Here is a 24,138-nt window from a genome sequence, read left to right on the forward strand (position 1 = left end):
TTTTGCCATAGACAGACCTTTAACTTCTATAGGAATTTAAAAAACAATAAGAGCACCAACACCTGTCTCACTGATATTGGCAAATACAACCTTAATGACCTACCGTTTAGGTATAAACATAAACTACCTAAACATATCTTAAGAGATGAACCGTCCGAGAAGTTCAACCATCTGCGTCCAGGTGATTACTGCTGTGATACCTGTAAGTCCCCGGAGAGTGTAGGGGCGCCAACTGTTCGATTTCGAATTCGTGCCGGAGGCGCTCGCCGCTAACTTCGGCACTCACGATTAAACCTTTATTATATGTAAACCTCTTAAGGCGAGTACATCAATTTTCCGTTATTGAATATATTTTTGTTATTGTTAATTAGTTGTAAGCTGTTAATTTGTTAGATTTCTCGTCTAAGATTGGTGTGAAAGTTAGTTTTAAATTTTTAATTTATAATATAAAAATAAAATTCGCAAAGAGGTTTTTGTCAACTTTTCCTCTATAAATAAATGTAATAACATTGCAAAGTTAAACATAGATTATCTTGATTTTGTAGACTTGATTTCGTAATTAAGGAAATAACTAAGGTTAGGTATTTAATATTGTGTAATTGGATATTTATGTTTTTGAAAACATGTATACGAATTATGAAAATAAAGACCTTGTAAAATTAAAAAAAAAAAAAAAAAAAAAAAAAATATATTTTTAAACAACCTTATATTATACAAGCGCAAAATGCCAAAGCACATATGCTTTAGAGGCTGAAGACAACATATCAATAATTCCAGTTCTTTAATGAAATATACTCAAATTATCGTGTGTTTGTTTGCTGTAATTGTAAAAGATTTTTTAATTTTTTTTCCATAAATTATGATCATAGACGTTTCGTTTTATATTCCTATTTTTTATTAAATGTAGCTAAGATCTAACTGTTACCATAAAAATGGTTATTAACCAGTAACGTGTATATTGTATTATACTATTATGCCTGTAAAAATAGATATGCAACTAAGAGGAGGCCGACTCAACTTTAATATAGCGAAGATCGCAGAAGCCGCCGCTTCTCTCTACGCATTCACTAGTACAGCTAACATCCGAAATATATAGTGGAACCCACTAGAGCCTACAGACGCACAAGAATAATTTATAGTGCATAAAAAAATCTGAAATATCAATCTGATTTTTCGAAAAACAGTAAAAAAAAAAACAATCGAGACAGACCTATGTTTTTAATTTGTTTGAATTTATTGCCACATTTAACAACAAAAATAAGTTACTAGATTTTTTTTATAAATAAAAGTAACATGTCAATAATAATAAACATTTTATTACAAATTATTTTACAATTAATGAAGTTAATAGTCATTCTGACATTTTACAAAAATCATAGCTCTATAATATATTATCTAAGCGAGTGGGGTTTTATGGCTTACAAAACAAATATAGAAATTTCATAATATGGTTATAGTAGCGTCAAAGCGCACGAGATACCTCAGATAATCGTTTAAAGAGTATCGCGAGAATACATTGACAATCTCAGCTGCCCTACCAAAATCACAGCAGACAATAATAAAACTCGACATGCCAGCGAAGGCTTTCCGCCTGATAGCGGCATCTAAATTTTTCGATATATGTAGTTATAAAATAAACGTTTACCAGCTTTTCCGGCGTCTATTTTGATTGCAGTCATACTTCTTCGACTTAAAATCCAAAACAAGCAATTAAATATTACTCTCGATTTGAGTAATACTTGATTATATGTACGAATCACTACAATTATTTAACAAATATAAGACTCAAGGAAAACATCATTTGCAAAATTCTTGAGATATAATGTATAAATATTGACAATAATACCAAACTTCTAAAATATTGGTATTTCATAAGCATGCTATTTTTTGTACATGATTCAACAGCTTTTTAAGGGAAAAGTTTTTAGAAATTAATCGTAAATCTTTGAACTAACTCTTTTTGTAGCAATAAAGTTTTTATAAATATCCGAAAGTTTCAAAACGCTTTTGTCATATATTTTGATTGTTTATTTGTATAAATAATTAATGGTTATGATATATTGGCATTCAAAAAGATGTATTAGAATTTATCTAGACAGATTTTCAATTAAAATTGTAAATTTTAAAGTCAATGAGATTAAATAGTGATTAATTAGTTTGCATAAAATTACTTTAATCTTCAACTTTAATAGAAATGTTTTTGAAATAAAAAAGATTAACATTTTCATATTCATGACGCATTGCGTGATTTGCGATTATTTATTCTCTCAAGTATAGCATAAACTTGGCCTTTTAGACTTCGGTAAGCTGTGGGTCATGTGGTATGAGGTATAAAGCGCGTCAAAAGCACAAAGAATAGACAAGCTTTTGGTGGCAATCGAAAAAAGCTCTTTGTCTTACGAGTTGACTATGTTTATTATACGATCATGCCAGCACTGGCAAGTTTACTTTTGATAATAAATATTTTATTACTACTAAGCTTCCATATAAACTTACATATGGCAGTTCAGAATACATATATTTTTGTTATGCTCATCCTGTATATTAAATGACGCAACATTATTTGACTGTAACACGATTCAAAGGTACATTTTTCAATTGTGAATAGCTGGATAAATCGAAGAACTTTCATTAGCGCATGAATTTTTAACTGCATACCTATTCAGAAACACGTTAGCGTACACGAACTTTTCAACGAATCGGTACTTGTCGTTATTTTTTTATTGCCTAGTTTGGAGTTATTGATTCGTCGAATAAATAATTATTTTCGAAACGGCATTCGGAACACTGTCGAATTTCATTAATCATTCATCTATCGCCTCCTACGGGAAATTAACTCTATCGACTGCGATAAAAAATTTTGAGTAAACAATCTTATCGAACACCTTCTAATAAATAATAATTGAATATAAGCTCCTCAGGATCGTACGTTAAGGTTACAGAACGAGTCGAGCACGATGACCAAAAAGCAAAAAAAAAACTACGGAATGAAAATACTAGAGAAACATTTCATAGAGAAGATATCATAAGTACTTTTCTTGGTTCGCCAATATGGAATATAAATGCTCTATAATATTACGTAAGTAAAATATACAGGATGTTTCAGCGTTTCTATTTAATTATATTTTTATGAAAATATATATTATATTTCATGCATACACATATCGTGAAATATAAAAGTTCAAATATAAATATAAATCAAAACAGCATTACATTAGCGCTCATATATACATTCGTATAAGGAAATGGAAATGTCAAACTCAATTTCAAAGATAAACTTATTACGCTTGCGAAAAGCTGACATATCTTACTTTGGTTATCGTATCATCTAATTATCACAACTATGTTTACCTAAATTTACGTATACATATGGCTGATTACTTGTTCCTAGACATATGCGTGTGTCAGAAGATGTGTATTATATTTTAAATTATGGTTCAGCTTATTTCTCGAGGCATAATAGTTAATATAATTAACTGTACAATAAATCAAACATACAATGAATATAATTTATATTATTATTTGGAATTAAGATGTTGGTTTTTTAATCCCTAACATGACATTTGTTTAATCTATTGATCTAAGAATTTAAAAAATATCATATTAAGAAGCGGTTAACTATTGTGTTGTACATACTATATGTTTGCAAGTCCTAATGAAAAGAAAAATTCAATCATAAACAAGTGTTTTAATGGTTGATCACTGAAACATAATTAAATATACTGTTTATTTATTTATTTAATAAAAGGGTAAAATTATATTTTTTAAAAATACTTAAATACTCCTATGTATATATATATATATATATATATATATATATATATATATATATATATATATATATATATATATATATATATATATATATATATATATATATATATATATATATATATATATATATATATATATATATATATATATATATATATATATATATATATAATATATACATATTTAATAACTTCTCTCCATACGAGTGAAAAGCATGAAATTATAAGCACATGAATTTAATACACATCAAAACATATTAAAAATTTCGACGTTATAAATGAGACATCTAGTGAATAAAACTGCACGTTTTTTATGCTTAATAAAAATTTAACTGTACTTCCGACTCTCTTTCAAAATTATTTAGAATTTAATGTAAGTCTTCAAAGTAACTCCCTTGTACATTGTGTTAACAAACATATTTTTTTATGTTTTTGCATATATGTTACAGTGAATGTGTATTATATTATTAGAAATTTATTTTCATCAAACAATTGATTTACAATTTTACTGCTTAGTATCAGTTAAACTGTATTTGTTCAAAATAATCTGGTACGCGTATATCCACATGAGCAAATATTCATAGAATTATAACGTCACATCAAATAAAAAAAAATCAAGCTCTACTTTTATCTCAACAAATTAACAGAATAAAAGTTTAAACAAAGGTTTAGTTAGTTTTTGAACGTATATTTCAAATTGGGTTTTATTAATTTGTTAATTCACGAAAGAAATAGACGATTTGCAACTGTCAATTTTAGTTTCATAAACATTTTAAAGCAGCATATATCAGTTAAATTTTATTTTCGTTAGTAGAAATATATGTTTATCTACTGGGGAAAATGTATTCGGATATGATGCCACAAAAAAGCCAGAGAAAATATAACTTCATTGTAGCACTAATAAAAAAATTCTATACTTAATTAATATTGACTTTTTTTCCGATTTCTAAATTAAGAGCCGTAAAAAAGTCTATGTATAACATTTATATACTACCAGACATCTAATGCAAATAATGTGATCAAACCCCTAATTTTTTGAAAAGCTTTATAAGCAGTTAAAAGATATAGTATTATAAATTTGATAACACAGTTTTAATTTAGAGTTTCACTTCTCTGTGTTGTCAAATTTTTTTATTATTTAGATACATATCATGTATCAAAATTATGTTTTTATGCATAAGGGATTATAATAATATATATAAACATAAGTGAAAGTTAAATTTTCTATAATTAAATCGCTACGAAAATGCTAAGTATTTTTTTGCAAAATTATTGTTTGGCATCATTGGTTTTTTTAATACCACATATAGATTTTTATAGTCCATTCATCATCCATTCATCAAGTACTTTAATACTATTTTGTATTTATTATATGCATTATTTCTTTTAAATGGGACTTCATGTTTTTGCCACAAAGATTCAAGCACTTAATTTATATATGTACTATATATATAATATAAAATTATGCGCTGATAGTAAGTTGCTAGTAAATTATCAAGTAGACTATTATTATTCTATTAGCTTTATATCTTTTTATTTTTCATTTATTTATTGTCTTTGTCTGCAAAAGTAGTAAGATATCAGACTTATATTAATGTCTGTAATTTAGGGACATATATTTTACTAATCATAAACTATTATTACTTATGGTTATTTTAATTATTAATCACGATATTCATCTGTGAGACTAGAAACATAATCTGTGTTGTTCAATTGGAATTATATTATAATTATATATTATTCCATAACTTTGATATTTTAGAAACGCATTTCTAGTAATCGATAAAATTATTGCGTGCTATTTATCGTCGTCGTTATTCGACAACAAAAAATTTTTAATTAAACTAGTTGTTAAAATCAGTATTGTTTAAGAAGTGAAAATATTTCAGCAAACTTATCACACAAAGATTTTTATCAACTTTTCCTTGTCCTAAGAAATTAAGTATATTTATTTTTGTAATTAAAAACCAACGTTATAAATTACAATAATAACTTGGATCAGGTATTTATCATTATAAAATAAACTATCTGCTGTTGAAACTATGTGCTAAAATATGAAAAATAAAGAGATTGTAAAATTTATTCGCGATTCACGCTATCTAATACATTAGCTTGGATATTCCTAAAATATGGTTCAATTTCCTTCATTCTTAGCAAATAAATGTATCTTAAAACTCTTTAACAGAGAGTAAAAATTGTTTTTATACTGAACGTTGATATACAAATCAGTGTGTTCTTGTTGTTATCGGGTTCATCAATTTAACCATTCTACTACTCACAATTAATTCGTGCTATTTAATCATAAAAAGGCCAATTCAAAATCGGGACACCACCGTGGAAAATATTTTTATAGCTCAAGTCACAAGGTACACGCTATAATTAATAAATGATTTTAATATCTGTCGACTTAACGGGTTTATAATCGGTTGATTGATAAAGAAAACTCGCCACTCTGTACACAAACTGTTATTGATCATCTCACCGAAAAAGAGATAAAAAAATCGATAAGGTGATGTAAATAATTAGGTATTTCCAAACTATAAGGAAATTCCGCCAAGAAAATAATAATGTAAAACTTGGTAATACATTAAGTCGATCGTCAATCGATCACCTCCACAGTGACTCTAGTTATTTTTGTGAAGACAGCGAGTTTGAATTTAAGCAATTACTATAAAACACTTTAAGGTCATTATTGTGTATTCAATAGTAGTTCTCAATTGTCGCATGTGTGTAATTTACAAAGTAAAGTAAGAGCAGAGAACGCAAATTGAATCCCTGCGGTACTCCACACAAGCAAAATATTCGTCTGTGCGCGAGTACATAGCTCATACATACATATATACATTTTTGAGACTGAATAGAAAATTTTGCAGCCAGATTAAATGATTACACACAAAATTTCAGATACTTTGTGGACTTGTAAGTGTCTGATTGTATTATGATTTATGTGGTATATAGATTTAATCCGGATCCTTAACATTTGTCAAGGCGTACTATTTTATTATATAATTTTAAACTCAAATATAAAATATCATAATGTACGTTGCATAAAACTAAAGCCTTTTCACACACTTTTGCACTCATCATTTGGATAAGGACGTTTGCAATTTGCATTTGAACGCGGAAACGCTGCATAATGAGCGCTACACTCGACGTCCGGCCGAGACAAAAGCGTTGAAAATCTAACAACACAACCGTCTCCGCAATTAATCTTGTGCATACAAGAAATGCTCTCCAGAGGGTACCTACGGTAGAGGGAACGTCCCACTACGTGTATAGTGGTGAGTAATTTCGGAGAAATTAAACGGCGTGGAAAATTTCGTTTTCGTGTCTGGCCCGCATAATAGACATTCCTCGTTTAATAATAATTTCTTATATATTCGACGGAAAAATTCGACGCAGCAAGGGTCTCGTGTGTGAACGCTGCGGAAACGAGTATCGCAACGAGAGGCGGTGAAAACTTAACGCTCTGATAAGCGCCAGAATAAAATTTTACGTGTTTATTCCGTGGAAGTGAAAATATACATTAAATAAAAACAGCCGAAGGAAAATTTAAAACAAATATTGTTATTATCTTTTAAAGATAATCTAGATGGGAGGCTCAGTAAAATCTATTATAAATCTCAAAGTTTGTCCTTTTGTATGTCTGTCTCACTAAAAACTTCTAGCGCAGAGGTCTCCATTAACATTTGAATGCGGGCCGCAAAGCATATTTTCAGATAATTCGCGAGCCGAATTACAACTCGGGAACTACAAATTCAGTTGATAGATCCGGACTCGAAAGCTAAAAATAAAAATTCGTCTGAATGTGGGCGAATTTAGCCCGAAAATTTCTGTGAAAATCAGCTCAATTACACACATATAAGGCTTTCCATAAAGAATTATGTTTTAAATTTCAGATTAAATCTCTCGTATATACGATAAATTTTAAACTGGACTAATCAATTGAAAATATTCTTAATAAATATACAAAGAAGACTGTTAATAACTAAACTTCAATTATAACTAAACAGAGAGTTGATAAAATAAAAATTGATAAAGCAGCAAAAGGCAAAAAGAAATTAAATATATTTGTTTTCGATTTTATTCGAATAAAATAAGTAAAAAACAAAAAGTTTTCTTAAGAGAAAATAAAATATTTTAAATATTTACAATAAAAGAATTAGTGCTAATAAATTAGCAGCATAACTATTGCATGACTAGGTGGGAGTTTAACTTTGATTATACACTTATTTCCTCTGACGCCAACTTTAGTTTAAACAAGCTACATCATAAAAATTGAAAATATTTATATTTACATGCCCGCGATGTAGCAGATTTTTTCGGGTGCTTACAATTTTAATTGCAGCATTCTTGCAAAAAACGAGAATGTCTCAAAATGTCTGAGGCACGGTGCTAATTAAGGATTCTCTGTCGCGACAATCCGAAAATTTATTTCCGGGAATTCCCGGCTTTTGTACAATCTTGTGTCTGGGACATTAAAGAAATTAACCTAAGGCTCGAGACTTTCTGGTTTTCTATTAATAAAGTTAACACAACTTTATTACTAGAAATGCTTGCAGCGCTGAAATTGAAAATATAAAAAAGAAGAAATGAGCAGCTCATTAACCTAGTACGTTTTTTACAAAAGCTCAACTATGTTGTCAATGAAAACTATTTTCTAAATTACTCTCAAAAAATATTTGTATAATAAGGATGGTTTATTAAAACAATTTAGTTAGTTATTTTTGAAAATCGGATACTAAAATAATTAATAATAGAAGAAGAATTAACAAAAACCACGAGAATATTTTTCTGGTAAAAAAGAATTATCGTAGTCAGCGAAATGAATTTAACCCTTCATTTCAAATTTTTTTATCGTCGGAAAAAATATTAAAGATTAAGTATTATTATATCATATATACTTATTATGTAAAAAAATTCAAAAAATATATATTAAAAATTAAATTTGACATATGGTTTATGAAACCAAATGGAAATATCACTACTCTTCGAAATTTGCTGCAAGTTTGCAACAGCATGAAACAAAGGGTTAAGACAACCGAACAACAAACTTAAGATCTGAATAATTTATATACATTTACAATAGCCAACATTAACAGAAGAAATATTCACTACGAAAATTAAAAAAAAATAGGTTCTTAAAAATCTATAATTTAAATGATATAATATTTGTCATAAATACTAAATAAATATACCAAAAAATATGCCTACAAATTTAAAAATAAATTAATATGTATGCATTCTTACACACATATGTACGATAGTAACAAATATGTATTTTCACTATGATTTTGTCGATAAGCAAACAAAAGTCTCGGTTCCCGGGAATTCTCTGTTTTTTTTTTCTTGTGCTCATTCGATGATAAGCACTTTTGTAAGTACAACATAAAAAATACCCACAATCGTCATTGATCGAGGATTTTTGGGTTTCCCCTGATTATTGTCAATCTGACCACAAATTTGAAAGAAAGCAAATATTGTATAAAAAACATTTATAAAAAAAATATTATATTGTTTTTTAAAAAATGCAAATTTTACCTTGTTTGAATGTTTTATTATTTTTGATTTATTAAAAATCATATTATAAGTTTAGTTACCAAGAAAGTTTTTTCTTTAAAAAACATTTTTTTACTGATTTTGCAAAAAGAGATAAAAAATCAATCGGGCGACTTTAGTCGATTAACGCGTTCAAATGATTTTTGTTAATAAAATGATTTAATGATTAAAGTAAGTAACATTTTTCATGTAACTGTTTGACAGGAATTATCAGTTCTCGGGCAATTTATCTGGTTTGGTAAAACATATTAATTAGTGACTTAAATTACTGATTTAAACAATATATTTCAAAAGGTATATAATATTAGAGAATTTATCAATTTAGCAAATCAATATTTTTAGGACATTTATTTTTGAATATTATCATGTTTTGAAATATTTTTCAATTTTTTATTACATATATAAACTTATATATTTATTTTACGAAACAATTATTTATGTGTATATTACGACTATAAATAGCTTTAAAACGATCAATACTTAAGTCTATGCCATTAATTTATCCCTTCAAGAGATTATGTCAGTTTCAGAACTTTATTTTTACTCAATTGACAATATAATGAACAAAGTTAAAGCTACCAGTTATTCAGTCGAGCTAATAAATTTTCTGAATAAAACTGGATTACCACAGCACAAAATAACCCTCAAGATTAGATGCCTTATTAGGCTGGTATCCATCAAAATTATAATTGCATTTAACATCATGTGTGATTGTATGCGATAATGTGCAGAAACCAATTATATCCTATCGATTTGCCTTTCGCTTAATCGGCTTCAATTGATAATTTGTTTTCTATTCGTCATGACAATAAAAAAGTCAAAAAGACAATTTTATGATACAAAATCACAAATAAACCATCCAAAACACCTACATAAGTGTAAATGAAATTATGATTATTGATCATAAAACAAACTATTGATCGTGATCGAAATGATCGAATCGAATCGGATTATGAAATTCACAATGAACAGACATTCAATTTAATTTATTATATTATTATGGTTCTTTTAAAACTTTGTCATGAGACAAATACAAGAAGATACAAATACAAAGACAAATACATTTATGAAATAATGTAAAAATAAGTATTAAACTCGTGTATCATTATATAAAATTCATTATTTTTCTCTCGAGTCGAAAACAGCAAACCAAATAAAACTATTTCAAAGTGCAATATTCCTTTGTGATAATGCTTTGCTCCGAACAACTCTCCGTTGCTTCTGTTTACACTCCGCGAGATATTTACTTTTTAATACGTATACACGTAAACATTTCAGAATAGTATATCTTTCTCTTAAATATTTCAAAGGTTATTATTATTAAAAACATTGTAATTATTAGGATTATGCTATGGTCTGTTTTGTCGTGAAAATAACAGCAAAATACATTTAATCCTAAATTGTAATTATAACGAGAACTCGACTACTATACTTATTCTTATAATATAGTCGGAAATATTAAAAAATAAATAATAATATTTGCTAATTGGGGTTTAATCCGGGAAACGAGGGATTACAAATGTAAATTTGATCATTAAAGGATTTGAAACTTTTATTAGGCGCAGTTATGTGGCGCGAAAATGTAATTAACATTTATGTTATGGATTACAGTCGAGTTGCAAAAGTATTACTTTAAAAAGTATGATTATATCTTAAAGATACCAGTTAACTTTTTCAAAAAATAATTTTATTGGTTATGTTTTATTTTTTTTTAACTAGCGCGAACGCCATCATTTTTATGTCAAATTTAATTAACCTCTCTTTATTCGGCGTTTTTGTGAATTTGTGTACGTCAAGCATGCTTTCATGCAAAATTATATTTAATTTTCTCTGGGGTGAAGCTCGTATTTTTCCCCATTATGTTTACACGTTAAATATTCAGATAAAAACGCGCGTAAAACCATACGTTACACCGCGCAAGGCACATATTGGATTTTTTTCGGTAGTTGTAACGAGTAAATCGTAAAAATTCTTTATGGATATTTTGCATATTTATAGACGTGCTCGCGGTGTGGTACAGCTGCAGTAGTAATTATCCGCACTCCCTTCTCTTCAGTGATTTTGAATTCAATCTTTGAAGCGTTCATAATCAATATCAGACTTTTCTCTTTTTGATTTTATAAATATTTTATTAGCTTACAAGCTATATGATGCTACGATAATACGTTGATGTGTTACATGGTGGATTTAAAGTTTGCTTTCTTCTTGTGCTTCTTCTTCTAAGCACCACGTCTCAAGATGAGACTTTGCCACACCTCCACAAAAGCTTTTCACTCACCTCCAATATTGGTGCAGTATTCTACAACATGGTCTGTCTATTATTTTTATAGTCTGCCCCTTGCTCGTTAATTTTTTCGAGGTGGTCTGTTCATCGATGTAAACTCCATCATAGTCCAAACGTCTTTTTTGAGATTTTTAGTTCAAAAACATCTAGTGACATATCCCATATATTAGCATTTATTACCAGAGAGCAATTGCATCTAGCTTTCATCTTTATTATTGTTTTGTGGGCTTAGCATAAATATAAGGTATGTGAATTTATCCACCTCTTCATACGATAAATGGCGAGATGTTTTCTCCGAGTGGTGGTGGAAAAGCTGGCGCAGGGATGATGTCCGTGAGAGGTCCTCAGAGCTTATTAGATGGCATGGCAGCAATTGTACAGCGTAAATTGATCCCTCTTTGTTACGATGGTGTTCGTGTGGAAGATTTGCTCTCGAGATGTAAGCGTCCATGCTAGTTTGTTGTCCACTAGTGTCTGCTGGTCTCTTCGAGTGACTGCTGGTGATTTTCATCTCAGAATTAAATATTCAGGGCTGCAAAGGTTGCTGACCTATCATAATTATACAGCGATCATCCAGCCATTCACTACGGCGAAATAAATATACGCCTTTAGAAAGCGACATTCGATTGATGGGCATTATCCGAGGTCGTATTGCATTTCAACGAAAATCTTGTGGATCCGGTGATTTATTATATCCGTTACCATTTCGCAACAAAAAAATATTCTCTTAATGACGGAGAATATTTACAGTAAAAACAAAACGTGTTATTTTTGTGATTTTTTTGTCGAAACAATGGCTTTGTGTGTGATCCCATCCTTTACGCTATTGTCTTGTTTCCTTGCTGAAAGATGATCATTTTTATCACAGTAAATTAACGTAAATTTTAAGAAAAAAACCCTTGCTAACATAGGCATCTCTGTGTGATCGCCACAGAACATTAAAAAATCAAAAACAACGAAGAAAAATTTTTGTAGGGTAACCTTTTGTCGTTAAAACGGTCTGACATTGACTCTTTTAAATGTTAACATTCAATATAATCAATGTCATTTATTTTACAATTTATGAACCAAAATATCATGTCGTCTAAAATGTTTAATACGTTTGACTGCCACTGAATATGCTAGCCTATTTATCTACCTTCACTACCGGATGCTAATTTCTGCTTCTATTTTCTAATTGGCATCGTGTTTAATAATTTAATGCTTAGATCGATTAGATAATTATAACAAATACGCGATTACATAATTGTATTATATAACGCATCTGGTTTGTATTAGAATCAATACAACCTCTAACATTGAGTTGGATGGTTATCGCCTTCAGCACTAGATTGAATGCTATGGTGGACAATGTGTCTCTTTGCTTAACCTCAGATTTATTTTAAAACATAAACATTTTTAGGAGAGCGAATTTTTTACATTTATGACTGCTTTTGATTCCGATAGTGTAGCACATATTAGTCTTACGTATTTTAGTGTAATTTTCAATACCTTCAGATATAACTTATAACCTAATAATCTAAAAATATGTTATGCTAAAAATATATATACTTTATCTATGGTTTGTCTAATAAAGTGTGATCCATAGTGGATCTTTTTGGTCTGAAACCGCATTGATGCTCACTTAGTATATCTTTTAATGTATTTGCCTAATCTGTTTTACCGCCTTATATTATTGCATTGCTCTGTAATTAGGAATATTATTTTTACTTTCATATTTCTCAAGTTTCACAGCTTCATGCAAACATAACGAGGTATCAAAATCTAAGCAAAGTGCAACATTGACTTAACTCTTAACCAATCGAATTGAAACAAGTCTAGCTATGTAGCTAAGATCTCTAACAATACGCCAACGACTAAAAATGCCTTGTTTTGCATTGGAATATCAGTAAATGAACTGTTGTGACGAATCGCGTTTTAAAATACACCAATATTGAACATTCCTATATTAATCACAGTTTTAAATATAAAACACGGCTTATCAAGCAAAGTTATAAGTCACTGTTTTCAATACGTGGAAATGTATACGTATACTGAAATACTTAAACTTGCTTTTTACTAGATCTGTGGTTTTCAAGTAAATGCTAATTAAACTGACACATGATAAGCTATGCCACAAATGGCAATAAATACATTAAACACAATAATAATAATTAATGTTTATTTGTATACATGTATTATATATATATATATATACTACAATAACACTTATATTTTTTTTTTGTTTTCCTTTTATTGTAATATGGTAATTCAACAATTTAAAAGCCACAAAAAATTATTAAACTTATCTACATGTAAAAACATACAGGTAAATATAAATAACATGATATAACTATTGAAATCATGTTTATAAAATTTCTCTTTTGAAGTATTACAATAGATTAAAATTATTTTTTATGTTAATCATAAGCATTGTATCAAAATGCGTATTTAAAATCAACCATAGTAACATTTACATTAAGCGTAAAAATTAAGATAACGATAAATAACTACAATTATAATTACTTATAACAACAAAAATAATTTTAATATAAAGGATCAAGATAATGTGATCATTTATAATTTTCGACTCCATTTTCGTCAGAGACATTTATCAATCACCGAGATTTTTAATTTGCAGTCGGTCTCCTTTTTTAAATTTTGTGACTTTTCTGAACCTATGTTTCACTGAATATTATGAAGGAAATGTGATGAAAACTATAGGATATCCAAAATAAAGAATCTGACATTTCAGTCAGAACTTTTAAGAACCGTTTAAAATTTGAATTCCTTATTTGCTGCTACTTCTATAAGTTATTTTGTATTTTTAAAGATATTTATGTTTTTTGTAATTACTGTAAAAATTAACTTAATCAACTATGTTCATTTTAAAAATAATATCATATTGTTGATTGAAGTAAATTAGAAAAACATCCTAATGCTGGCAATATACAATCAAATCTTGGTCATGTTTTTACTGGAAATAATTTTAGAAACTCTGTGATTTCTTTGTATTAGAAAAAAATGTCACAAAAAAAATGTTACTGTTTTACTTAAACAGCTTTGAAATAAAGATTTAATTAAATAAATTTGACCAACTAGTCTGACAAATAAGCAATGGTATTTTTGAAAGCAATCAATCATCATCTGTTTTTGAGAACTTTAGTACTGAGTCAAAGAGCTTATAAAACTGATTAAAAATGCGCTAATTTTTTAATGAAGCAGCAAGCAATCGAAATATTTTTTAATATACAATAGTGCAAAAAATCTATAATTTTAAATCGCTTCGATTTTTGTTGATTGTATGAATGACAATATATTATGACTTATTTAGGCCGTTACTCAGTTTTAGCAACTCAATATAGCGAATATGGTAACGCTTGTTATAAAAGTACGAGAAGACCCCTGAAACTACCTGCTATCGCTGAAGCACCATCAGTAGCTGTTTTTTGTAAAATATCGATTTTAATTTTTTGAACATCACGTATGCTTAATTTTATGCCAAAGAGCAGACCTCTGATATAATAATATCAGTCACTGACTTGCTTACTAACAGTCAGCAGTATTAATTATTCGGCAAAAGTATGCGGTTTTCCTGAATTATCAATCATTAATAAATTATTGTAAGAAGCACAAAACCTGTCAAAATTTTGAATGTTGTTAAAAATAGCTTTACCAATGTAGTTTGCTTCAATATCTGCAATGTTAAGAATGTTGACCTTCGTCATAAATCGTGTAATAAACCATAAACTATTTAGAAAACAATAACTATTTTTTAGCAATATTTTTAAACATAAATATATTCGTTGTGTGATAAGCTTTCTAACAATTTGGAAATTACTATTGTTGTTTTAACATGTAGCAACCTCAAATAATGATGCATAACAATATAAGGATAATCAAAATGTGATTAATTGCAGGAACTTGCTCTAATCCATATTATTTGTGTTAGTATAAGTACCAGTACCATCACAATAATTCATTCAGTTTCAAAATTATTTCCTGACGGACACACGATACAAAATGAAGAGTAAAATCTGCATTATATTGTTAATCACAAGCTGGCAAACAGGTATATAAAATAATATTTGAAATACAGCAATAAAATATTTATGTGATCTATAAAATAATATCAGATATAATATAATTTAGAAACCTAAATTTTATTTCCCCTAAAAATTAATATTAAATATATTTAAGACGTCCATATATGAAAAAAACTTTTATATAACATAAAAATATCCTATATGCTTAAAATAGCCATTTTTTAGCTTCGAGTAAAAATTGCGATATAGGTATACCAATGCCCTTTTCCAAGTGTCGCGGAAAAATCTACGAATTTATAAATAATGACAGCACACTATCGGTAAATATAAATAATTTTTATTTTGGATTTTCTGTCATTTGTTTTATTATTTAATATCATTCTATTTCAGAAATATTATGGATCTAGAGAAAATATTGTGTGTTGTGGGTCAAACCATACAAATTCAGCATCTAATTGTCATCCGTTCAGCAAGAGCGAGTTGAAAGTCGACAGAATCGAGGGTCGAAAAGCTTGGAATAGTATGTCACTTTAAGTTAAATGAATATATAGGTATTAAAATATGTATATTTAATGTTTCTAGAATGCATCGAATGGTTAGATGTAATAAAACCTTGTGTCGATTACTTCTCTCCAAATGGAGTATACAAAGTGCGCGAAAATAAATGTCATCACGATGCTATTACATTCATCCTAGGTGGAAAAGCCACTACAAAACATGAATTTCCCCATATGGTAAGTATACATAACTAAAATGGTTTAAAAGTAATGAAAAGTATATGTTTTTACAATATTTATTATGCTATTATAACACAAAATGCTTACGCCTGTCATATTATGAATTTTAAATACCTCAATATTATGTTATAAATTCATTGATATTATTTATAGGCTTTATTGGGATATAAAAATCAGTATAGTGAAAATTCAATTGAATGGGGCTGCGGCGGAACCTTAATAAGTGATCAGTGGATTTTAACAGCAGCGCATTGCATTTGGAGAAATAATGAGTGAGTAAAAAATTAATTACAAATAATTTGTTATTATATCATATATTTATTCATACGGCTTTAACTAATTATAGTACTCGAGTGGAATTCGTACGATTGGGAATTGAAAATAATAAAACACCATTGAACAAATCAAACAATTTTTTTTTGGTGGAAAGAGTAGAAGTTCATCCCAATTTTAATGCCTCTTATAACGATATAGCGTTGTTGAAGCTAAATACTAAGTAAATATAATATTATTTGTTAATTTTAGTTATTATTTTATCACTAAATCATATTTTTTTGATAGAGTAAAATTTTCTGCTGGTATTATTCCTGCGTGTCTTCACAATGGCGAACATATAAATGATGAAAAAGTTATAGCAACTGGTTGGGGTGCAACAGAAGAAAAAAAATTCAGCGATGAATTATTGAAGGTTTTTACTAGTTTTTTATTTATACTAATTTGTAAATATGCATATTTATGTATACTATATTTTTTCAGACTATTATAAAAAAAGTTCCGCATAAAATATGCAACTCTATTTATAAATATGATAGAAAATATAAGAGAGGTGTGATCGATAAAATTCAGTCCTGCTATGGAGATCAATTGACGTTCAATAGCACATGCACTGTAATAGTGAAAAATATACAATATTTATGAATATTTTTAAATTAAACTTATCGAACTTATGTTCTAGGGAGATTCAGGTGGACCGATTCAAATTTATAATGATAACATATTTTGCACATACACAGTCGTCGGTATAACATCATCTGGACCAAGAATGTGTATGAGTACTAAACCATCTATTTACACCAGGGTTTCACCTTATATTCAATGGATTGAAAATATAGTTTGGCCTGATTAATAATATAAATATGTGCTTAGCAGAGATAAACCTACGAAACTTTAGAGATATTCAGAAAGCTTAAATATAATTACGTTGTTATTTGATTATATTTTACTATCTTTCAATTCTCAAAGATATTTTTCTTTGTTATTTTAATTATAACTCCTATTTATTTATTATTGTTATATTTCATACATATTTATTGTGTTTATTTATTTAAAACTAGTGTATTTATTGGTGTTAACTAATTTATTACTGCTTTTTTGTATTAATAAATATATTTATTTAACTGTATCAGATTTTTTTATTTTTAATTATCACGATATTTGTATCTTTGAAAAAGAAAAATTTAATACTACATATATTTTTATTAATATAATTCATAAAATTATTTCTTTTTAATTAATATTTTTGACAAAATGTTTTAATTTATTAAAATAATTTTATTACTTTTGAGGTTATAATTGATAATTTATCAAAGAATTTGATAAATGAAGTAGAATTTTCAGAAAGTTATTATTTAAATATAGTTTTCATTTAATAAATTTGTTTCATAATTATATTTTTTAATAAAAAATATATAAGTTTCATTTATGCATTGAAACACAAGGCCTTATAATTTAAAATGTAAGATTCGAAATTAGCTTATACATATATAATACATAAGTAGAATTGCCTTTACGATGTATAAAAAAATCTGTTACATTGTTGTAAATTTTAACATAATGTATAACACAAAAAATAGCTAGGAGAATAAAATATTTATTTATTTATTGTAAATCAGTGGAAAACGTAGATGCTATCCTAATAGAGTATATATTAAGATAAAATTTTGTGAATTAATAACATATTAATGGTAATAGCAACTCGTTTTGACAAAAGGCTTAATAACAATTAAAGAATACTCAATATATAATATATAAGAGATACCATAATTATCGGAGATTTTGCCTCCCTGTTGTTACATCCGCCCATTAACCGCTCGTTAAGCACCATACAAACTACCATTCTGTGCGTAAATAATGCAATAGACAATACATCTATCTGGCGTAAAAACCACTATTGTAATCTACTTGTATTAACAATTTAGAAAATTCACCTTGTAGTTATACTTTAAGGCAACATATTTCGTTGATCGAGCATGCAAGCGATGCACTTGGCCAACCAATATCTGGATCTGTGTTTCGCCAGAAACGACTAGAATCAAGATTATAAAATATCTGATACATTTACAATCTTGATTACATCAGAAGACGATCAAGTTATTTGAGATGAGAGAGGCAGAAACGATTAAGCGATTCGAGACGAGAGGATCAGAAGCAATCACACGTATTGAGATCAGATGATTACACGATTCAAGATGGCGGAAAACCAGACAGAGACCGAGAGCAAACAACAACAATAAACACAAAAGACCTCATCGGATCATCCATAATCACTTCTGTACCAGCTTTTTACATTTTCAACCCAGCTTCTCACATTAACAATAAACTGTTATGAACTTTCCAGCGTCTATTTTGACAGAAAAATCACACTCCTTCTGTCTTAAAATGCAAAAATATTCTATACAAAACAGCTTAATTTTATTGTAATTATTTATTACGATTTTCATCCGTGACATTAGGAAAATCTAGGAGAACCAAATCTGTGATAATCTAGAAAAATTTTAATTCTATTCTATTCACAAATTTTGATCTCCCAGATGTGGTCAAAATTTAAAAACACTAAGATGCATATGGAATTCATATCTTTCATGTATTAGTCATCGACCTATAACAATAATCTATCATGCTAGTGCTTCTGGATTAATCAAACTCTATTAAACTCTACTTCAAAATAATAACATGACAATGTATACAAATGACACAAAAAAAATTATAATATATACATACATATGTATATACATGTATGTGATAAATTTGCCGCAAGATATATTAAAGAAAAACGTTCTATTTTTACATAAAATATATTAATGTGTATTAAATAATTGGGCTATAACCTAAGCTAAAACTAACAAATTCGTATTTTGTGTCAATAGCAGTGCTACCTCGCTTTGCTTACTCAACTAATATTACTGATTACATATTGGTGAGCTTTCTATAGAACTTTATAAGATTAGCGTTGGTATGTTTACACAAGAAATGGTACAAAAAATAACATTTGTATGATATTATAACCATACATTTATCATAAAATATAACAACTTTGTAATTATATTTACTTCCTTATACACTTCATATAGTAAAATATACAAACATTATAGAAATTCATTTGAAATATTAACCAAATACTGAACTTTTTATATATAAGTATAAAAAACTAGTACTCGATTGAAAAAATCCATGCAATTTTCCCAGATGTGCTGAACGAAACCATTTTGAAAATCCATGCCAGTGAAGTACCCAAAGCTACGACAATTACAAAGTTTGCTCTGGCTATTTCCTTTTATTACAAGATTCCTTCTATTACAAGCCCATACAGAGTGGTTCAGAAAAGTACTCCCGCTCTCTCTACATTTATTGTCGACCGTGACGTTCTCGAGTTTCGCCGATTTATTTTTATAACTATTACTCGGAGTCGCAACAGCTATGATCCTTATTTATTGTTTCAATTTGATTTCATAATTTTATGAACCACCTATACGCATATCTCGCTTACATAGGCATTGAAAAAAATATAAACGTAGCATGTGCCGCCAGCGTGTTTTTACCGTTGAAGAAAAGAGATATCCGAGAGCTTTCGCAGTTTCCACACGGGGTGGCCTACCAAAGGCAATCCTGAGTGGTTTTTACTGTTGGCACTCAAAAAGTTGTTCTGCCTCAAACGAAATGCAATCGCAACCATGGTATGAGAGTAGAGAGAGAAGCAGGCCAAGCTTTCAGATCTCGTTTACGGCACTCTGCCAACAAACACTACAACTGCTTATGTCGCACAAGCCCTCTCTCCGCATTATAGCCAACAAAATAATTCAATATACCAAAGAGAAAGATGTGTGTACATGGTTTATAGAAAACATAGTTGTCTATGACACAAATATGAAATAAAGCACTATATATAAGGAGCGAGCGCGTCGTTGTGGGATTTTTCAATGGGACCACTCCACGAAATAAATATAATAATAAAAATATTTTTCCATCACAAATATTTGCTCTCCACAATATACATACACTGTATGTATATAAAAGCAAAGTATTAATTTATTAAATAAAATAAATTTATACCTAAATATATAAATATTAGTAATTTGGGTTTTTAAATTGACAGTACAATTATTTTAAATTTTGAAGCTATTTGTAATTAATTAAATTATTATCAAACTGACTAAATAATTACATATACAAAAAAATTAAATTGATTTAACCAAAATAATTTAAAAATATAATATCATATACCAATCAAGTTTTTTTTAATGTCCTTAATCTTTTGGACTTACGTATATTAAGTTGTGCTTGGGTAAAAAAATGCGATTCGAACGAGCAAAAAGATAAATATACGTATATATAATACATAAGTAGATTATGTTTTTTTTAGATATGTTAACGTTTTTCTTTCTACATACAAGATTCCTTTTTTACACTTTGATTTATAATTTTTGCCATTAATACAATGTATGATACATATTGTAATCATTGAAAATTAAATATAATAATTATAAATGAATTTCATAATAAATTTCTGAATTAATATCGTTCAAAGGATTTTTTTTACAACATGGGTATGTTTTTATTCCTAGTATTGTATAATCTGAACCAAGGATGTTTATACACCGCTCCGTCTTTCAAGATTAATTTTTAATTAGATGTTTTACTATTTTATTTAACACTGTTACTTACTGTTGAGCTTTAATTAAACATAATTTAAATGTTTTATTACTTTTTCTAATATATTAAATTGTGGTATGAGCCCTGATAAAGAATTGCTTATACGTGTAATTAGTAAAATATATTTAATCATAGAGGCACCGTATCTAGTAGTGGCTTAGCAAAGCTCCTGTGTATTTATTGAAGGCTTGACTCGAGTGAACTGTAACTTTAAACTGCAATTATGGCAATCGATGAGATAATAATAAAATCTCGCCTATTTTTTTCCTCCATCGTCTAAGGAGACAATTAAATTATATAAAAGTATTTTAAAACATTATTGTGATATGTACTAAATATTAGTTGCACTAAAAATTCATTACAAACAATAAAAATATGACATTCATAGAAATATATATGTGTGAAAAACAATAACTACATTTATCGATCATTGTTTCAATAACTATGCAGGCAAACTTTTTTTTTATTAATTATTAAATGAATTTAAATATAAAATCAAATAATAAAACAGCAGTAAAAAACTAAATCCCTGCAATTAAGAACTCATTATTGATATTCACAATAAAATTCAGATCACTAGAAATGAATCGTGATCGTATAAATCCCAATACTTTAATCAAAAATAAATACACGGAAATTTCACCGTTAAAAAATATAAATTTCATAGCTACAACAAACCAGAAAAATGCAGAAATGCTAGCTATCAAATTCTTCTTTATTGAATGAAATCACCAAAAAAATTAAAACATTCTAAAATTAAAAACAAATCAACTAGATCAATAAGTAAAATAGAAATAGCCGTTGTAGATATCGATTTAATTCAATAATAAAATAAAATAATTCAATAATGAAATATTTGATGTTATTAAAAACTTGTACTTGACAAATTAGAAAACACATAAATTAAACACCTTTTTGAAATGTGAATTAATTATTAAACAAACATATTTAACGCTTGCTTATATTTAGGGTATTTCTGCACCATTTAAAAACCTCTAAATTTCACAAAAAATAATCCATTAATTTTAATAGGCACAAATATTTTAAAAATAGACTGTAATCATTACCGAAATAAATAATTATTACCAAACTTATCTTAACAGCTAACCTTGTAGTTTAATGGAGCATAAATGCACCCTCTTAATTATAAAAAAGAGTTCGGGCCTATTAATGCTAGATATAGATAAAGCTTTCGACACAGAATGTCATAATGGTTTACTTCACAAACTAGTATACAAATATAAAACCCCTGATTATCTGCTATACATAAAACATTCATATTGAGAAGTATAAACTATGATCTCTCTATAAATAATAAAGAAAATTTGCTTGTGTCGTTTCTTTTTATTTCGTACACAAATGATAGCTCAAAATAATAAAAATACGTGTTTATCTATGTACGCTGGTGATACAGCTATTTTAACGAGTACTTTTGGTCTTAAATCAATTTTGAATAAATTACATAAATCTTCTAAAAACCTAAATAAACATTTTGAGAAGTGAAAAATCAAAACGTACTAGAATCAAACAAAGATAAAAAAAATTTCAACTAAAAAAATAAAAAATAAAATAAAAAAATAGCGTTTAACATCTGAGATTACACATGGACTCTAAGTTAAAATTTATCATAAACATTTCAAAACTTTCCTTTAAATGGCTTGCTAACATTGCGGCACTTAGTAAGAATACAGATTTTTAAGAAATAGGACGCGCTTAGCACAAAAAATCTTAATATAAAACAAAAAAACAAACAATTTTTTACTAATAATAATAATATTTTTTCCCAATTTACAAGTTAGCAAAAAAATCTATACAAATTATATATATTACAGCTTTTTATATTACTTTTGAAAAACTTTATAATGTGCACCATATACCCACAATCAAAGTACATTATCATTTTTATACTATAAAATACCACAAACATAGTTTTCGTAATCACATTAACCTAATAATCATTAAATATAAATATAATTACAAAATACCAAAGCACATATTGATTTAAAGGCTTTTTTTTTTTAAATATTGTACCAAATTACGCAATTGTAAAAATGAAAATAGTTATAAAACTACAACATATTATAGATTGTACATAATCATATTAAAATAAACATTTTATAAATAAAAACAATGTTTATTCGCTGAGTTGGTGGATCGTTTAAAAATTCGTTTTTTCAGTGCATTATAATGTATGAGGGAAAAATTATAATTATTAAGAATCTTACACAAAAAAATTAAAACTGTTTTATTTTTTTTGGTTTTTATTATCAACGATTTCAATAAATGCAAAAATATATAGTATTGCACATAAAATTAAAATAAATCATAGTGTACTAGTAAAACATAAATAACAGCAATTTAATATACCTATACCTAGCTACAATAACAAAATGCATGATTCACAAACAAAAACTTCCCAATTTTCCATTGAAAATTTTTTCTTAACCCCCGAAATTTGTAGCGTATAATTGTTTTAATTTAAAAATATACGCTAATATTTAATTTGCAAAAAATGATTCTTTTTTTTGAACTAAGCAGTTGTAGATAATTAAGATACATCGTTACACAAAAATAGCAATCTAAAAAGGTGGTTCAAAAAGTATTTCATTAAATTCCTGATATATAAAAAAATGAGCTTACTGCATTATTTTATTAGCAACAATACGAAGTAAATTAAGCTTTTATGTAATAATTACGAGGTTCGTATTTCGTTTCTCGTGTATATAAAAATTTGCATTTTATAATATGAATGTATGAATATTGAATTATAATCAATTAATTGCTAGTAATTGCTACTTATTATTTTTTAGTATTATATATATTATTTATAT

The 24,138-nt window shown here is 27.6% G+C and overlaps 2 protein-coding genes across 2 annotated transcripts in view; one reads left to right on the top strand and one right to left on the bottom strand.

Moving 5' to 3' along the window:
* LOC148226159 (uncharacterized) overlaps positions 1–24,138 on the bottom strand; it is a 156,593-nt gene that overhangs the window by 69,212 nt on the left and 63,243 nt on the right. The window lies entirely within an intron of this gene.
* On the top strand, positions 16,359–17,780 carry LOC148226160 (serine protease snk-like). The gene is made up of 5 exons (XM_088204561.1): positions 16,359–16,375; positions 16,725–16,874; positions 16,940–17,066; positions 17,135–17,266; positions 17,334–17,780. The coding sequence occupies exons 1-5, from the start codon at positions 16,359–16,361 to the stop codon at positions 17,502–17,504; spliced, it is 597 nt and encodes a 198-aa protein (XP_088060687.1). The 3' UTR covers positions 17,505–17,780.

Source organism: Plectrocnemia conspersa, unplaced genomic scaffold, assembly GCF_051122295.1.
Source record: "Plectrocnemia conspersa isolate PC_06_02 unplaced genomic scaffold, ASM5112229v1 ptg000014l, whole genome shotgun sequence".
Taxonomy (NCBI): domain Eukaryota; kingdom Metazoa; phylum Arthropoda; class Insecta; order Trichoptera; family Polycentropodidae; genus Plectrocnemia; species Plectrocnemia conspersa.

What these genes read in the sequence shown, in the direction of transcription:
- LOC148226160 (XM_088204561.1), top strand. An exon ending in TTGTTGAAGCTAAATACTAA is followed by an intron (nt 16,875 to 16,939) that starts GTAAATATAATA and finishes TTTTTTTGATAG; the next exon opens with AGTAAAATTTTCTGCTGGTA. An exon ending in CGTTCAATAGCACATGCACT is followed by an intron (nt 17,267 to 17,333) that starts GTAATAGTGAAA and finishes CTTATGTTCTAG; the next exon opens with GGAGATTCAGGTGGACCGAT.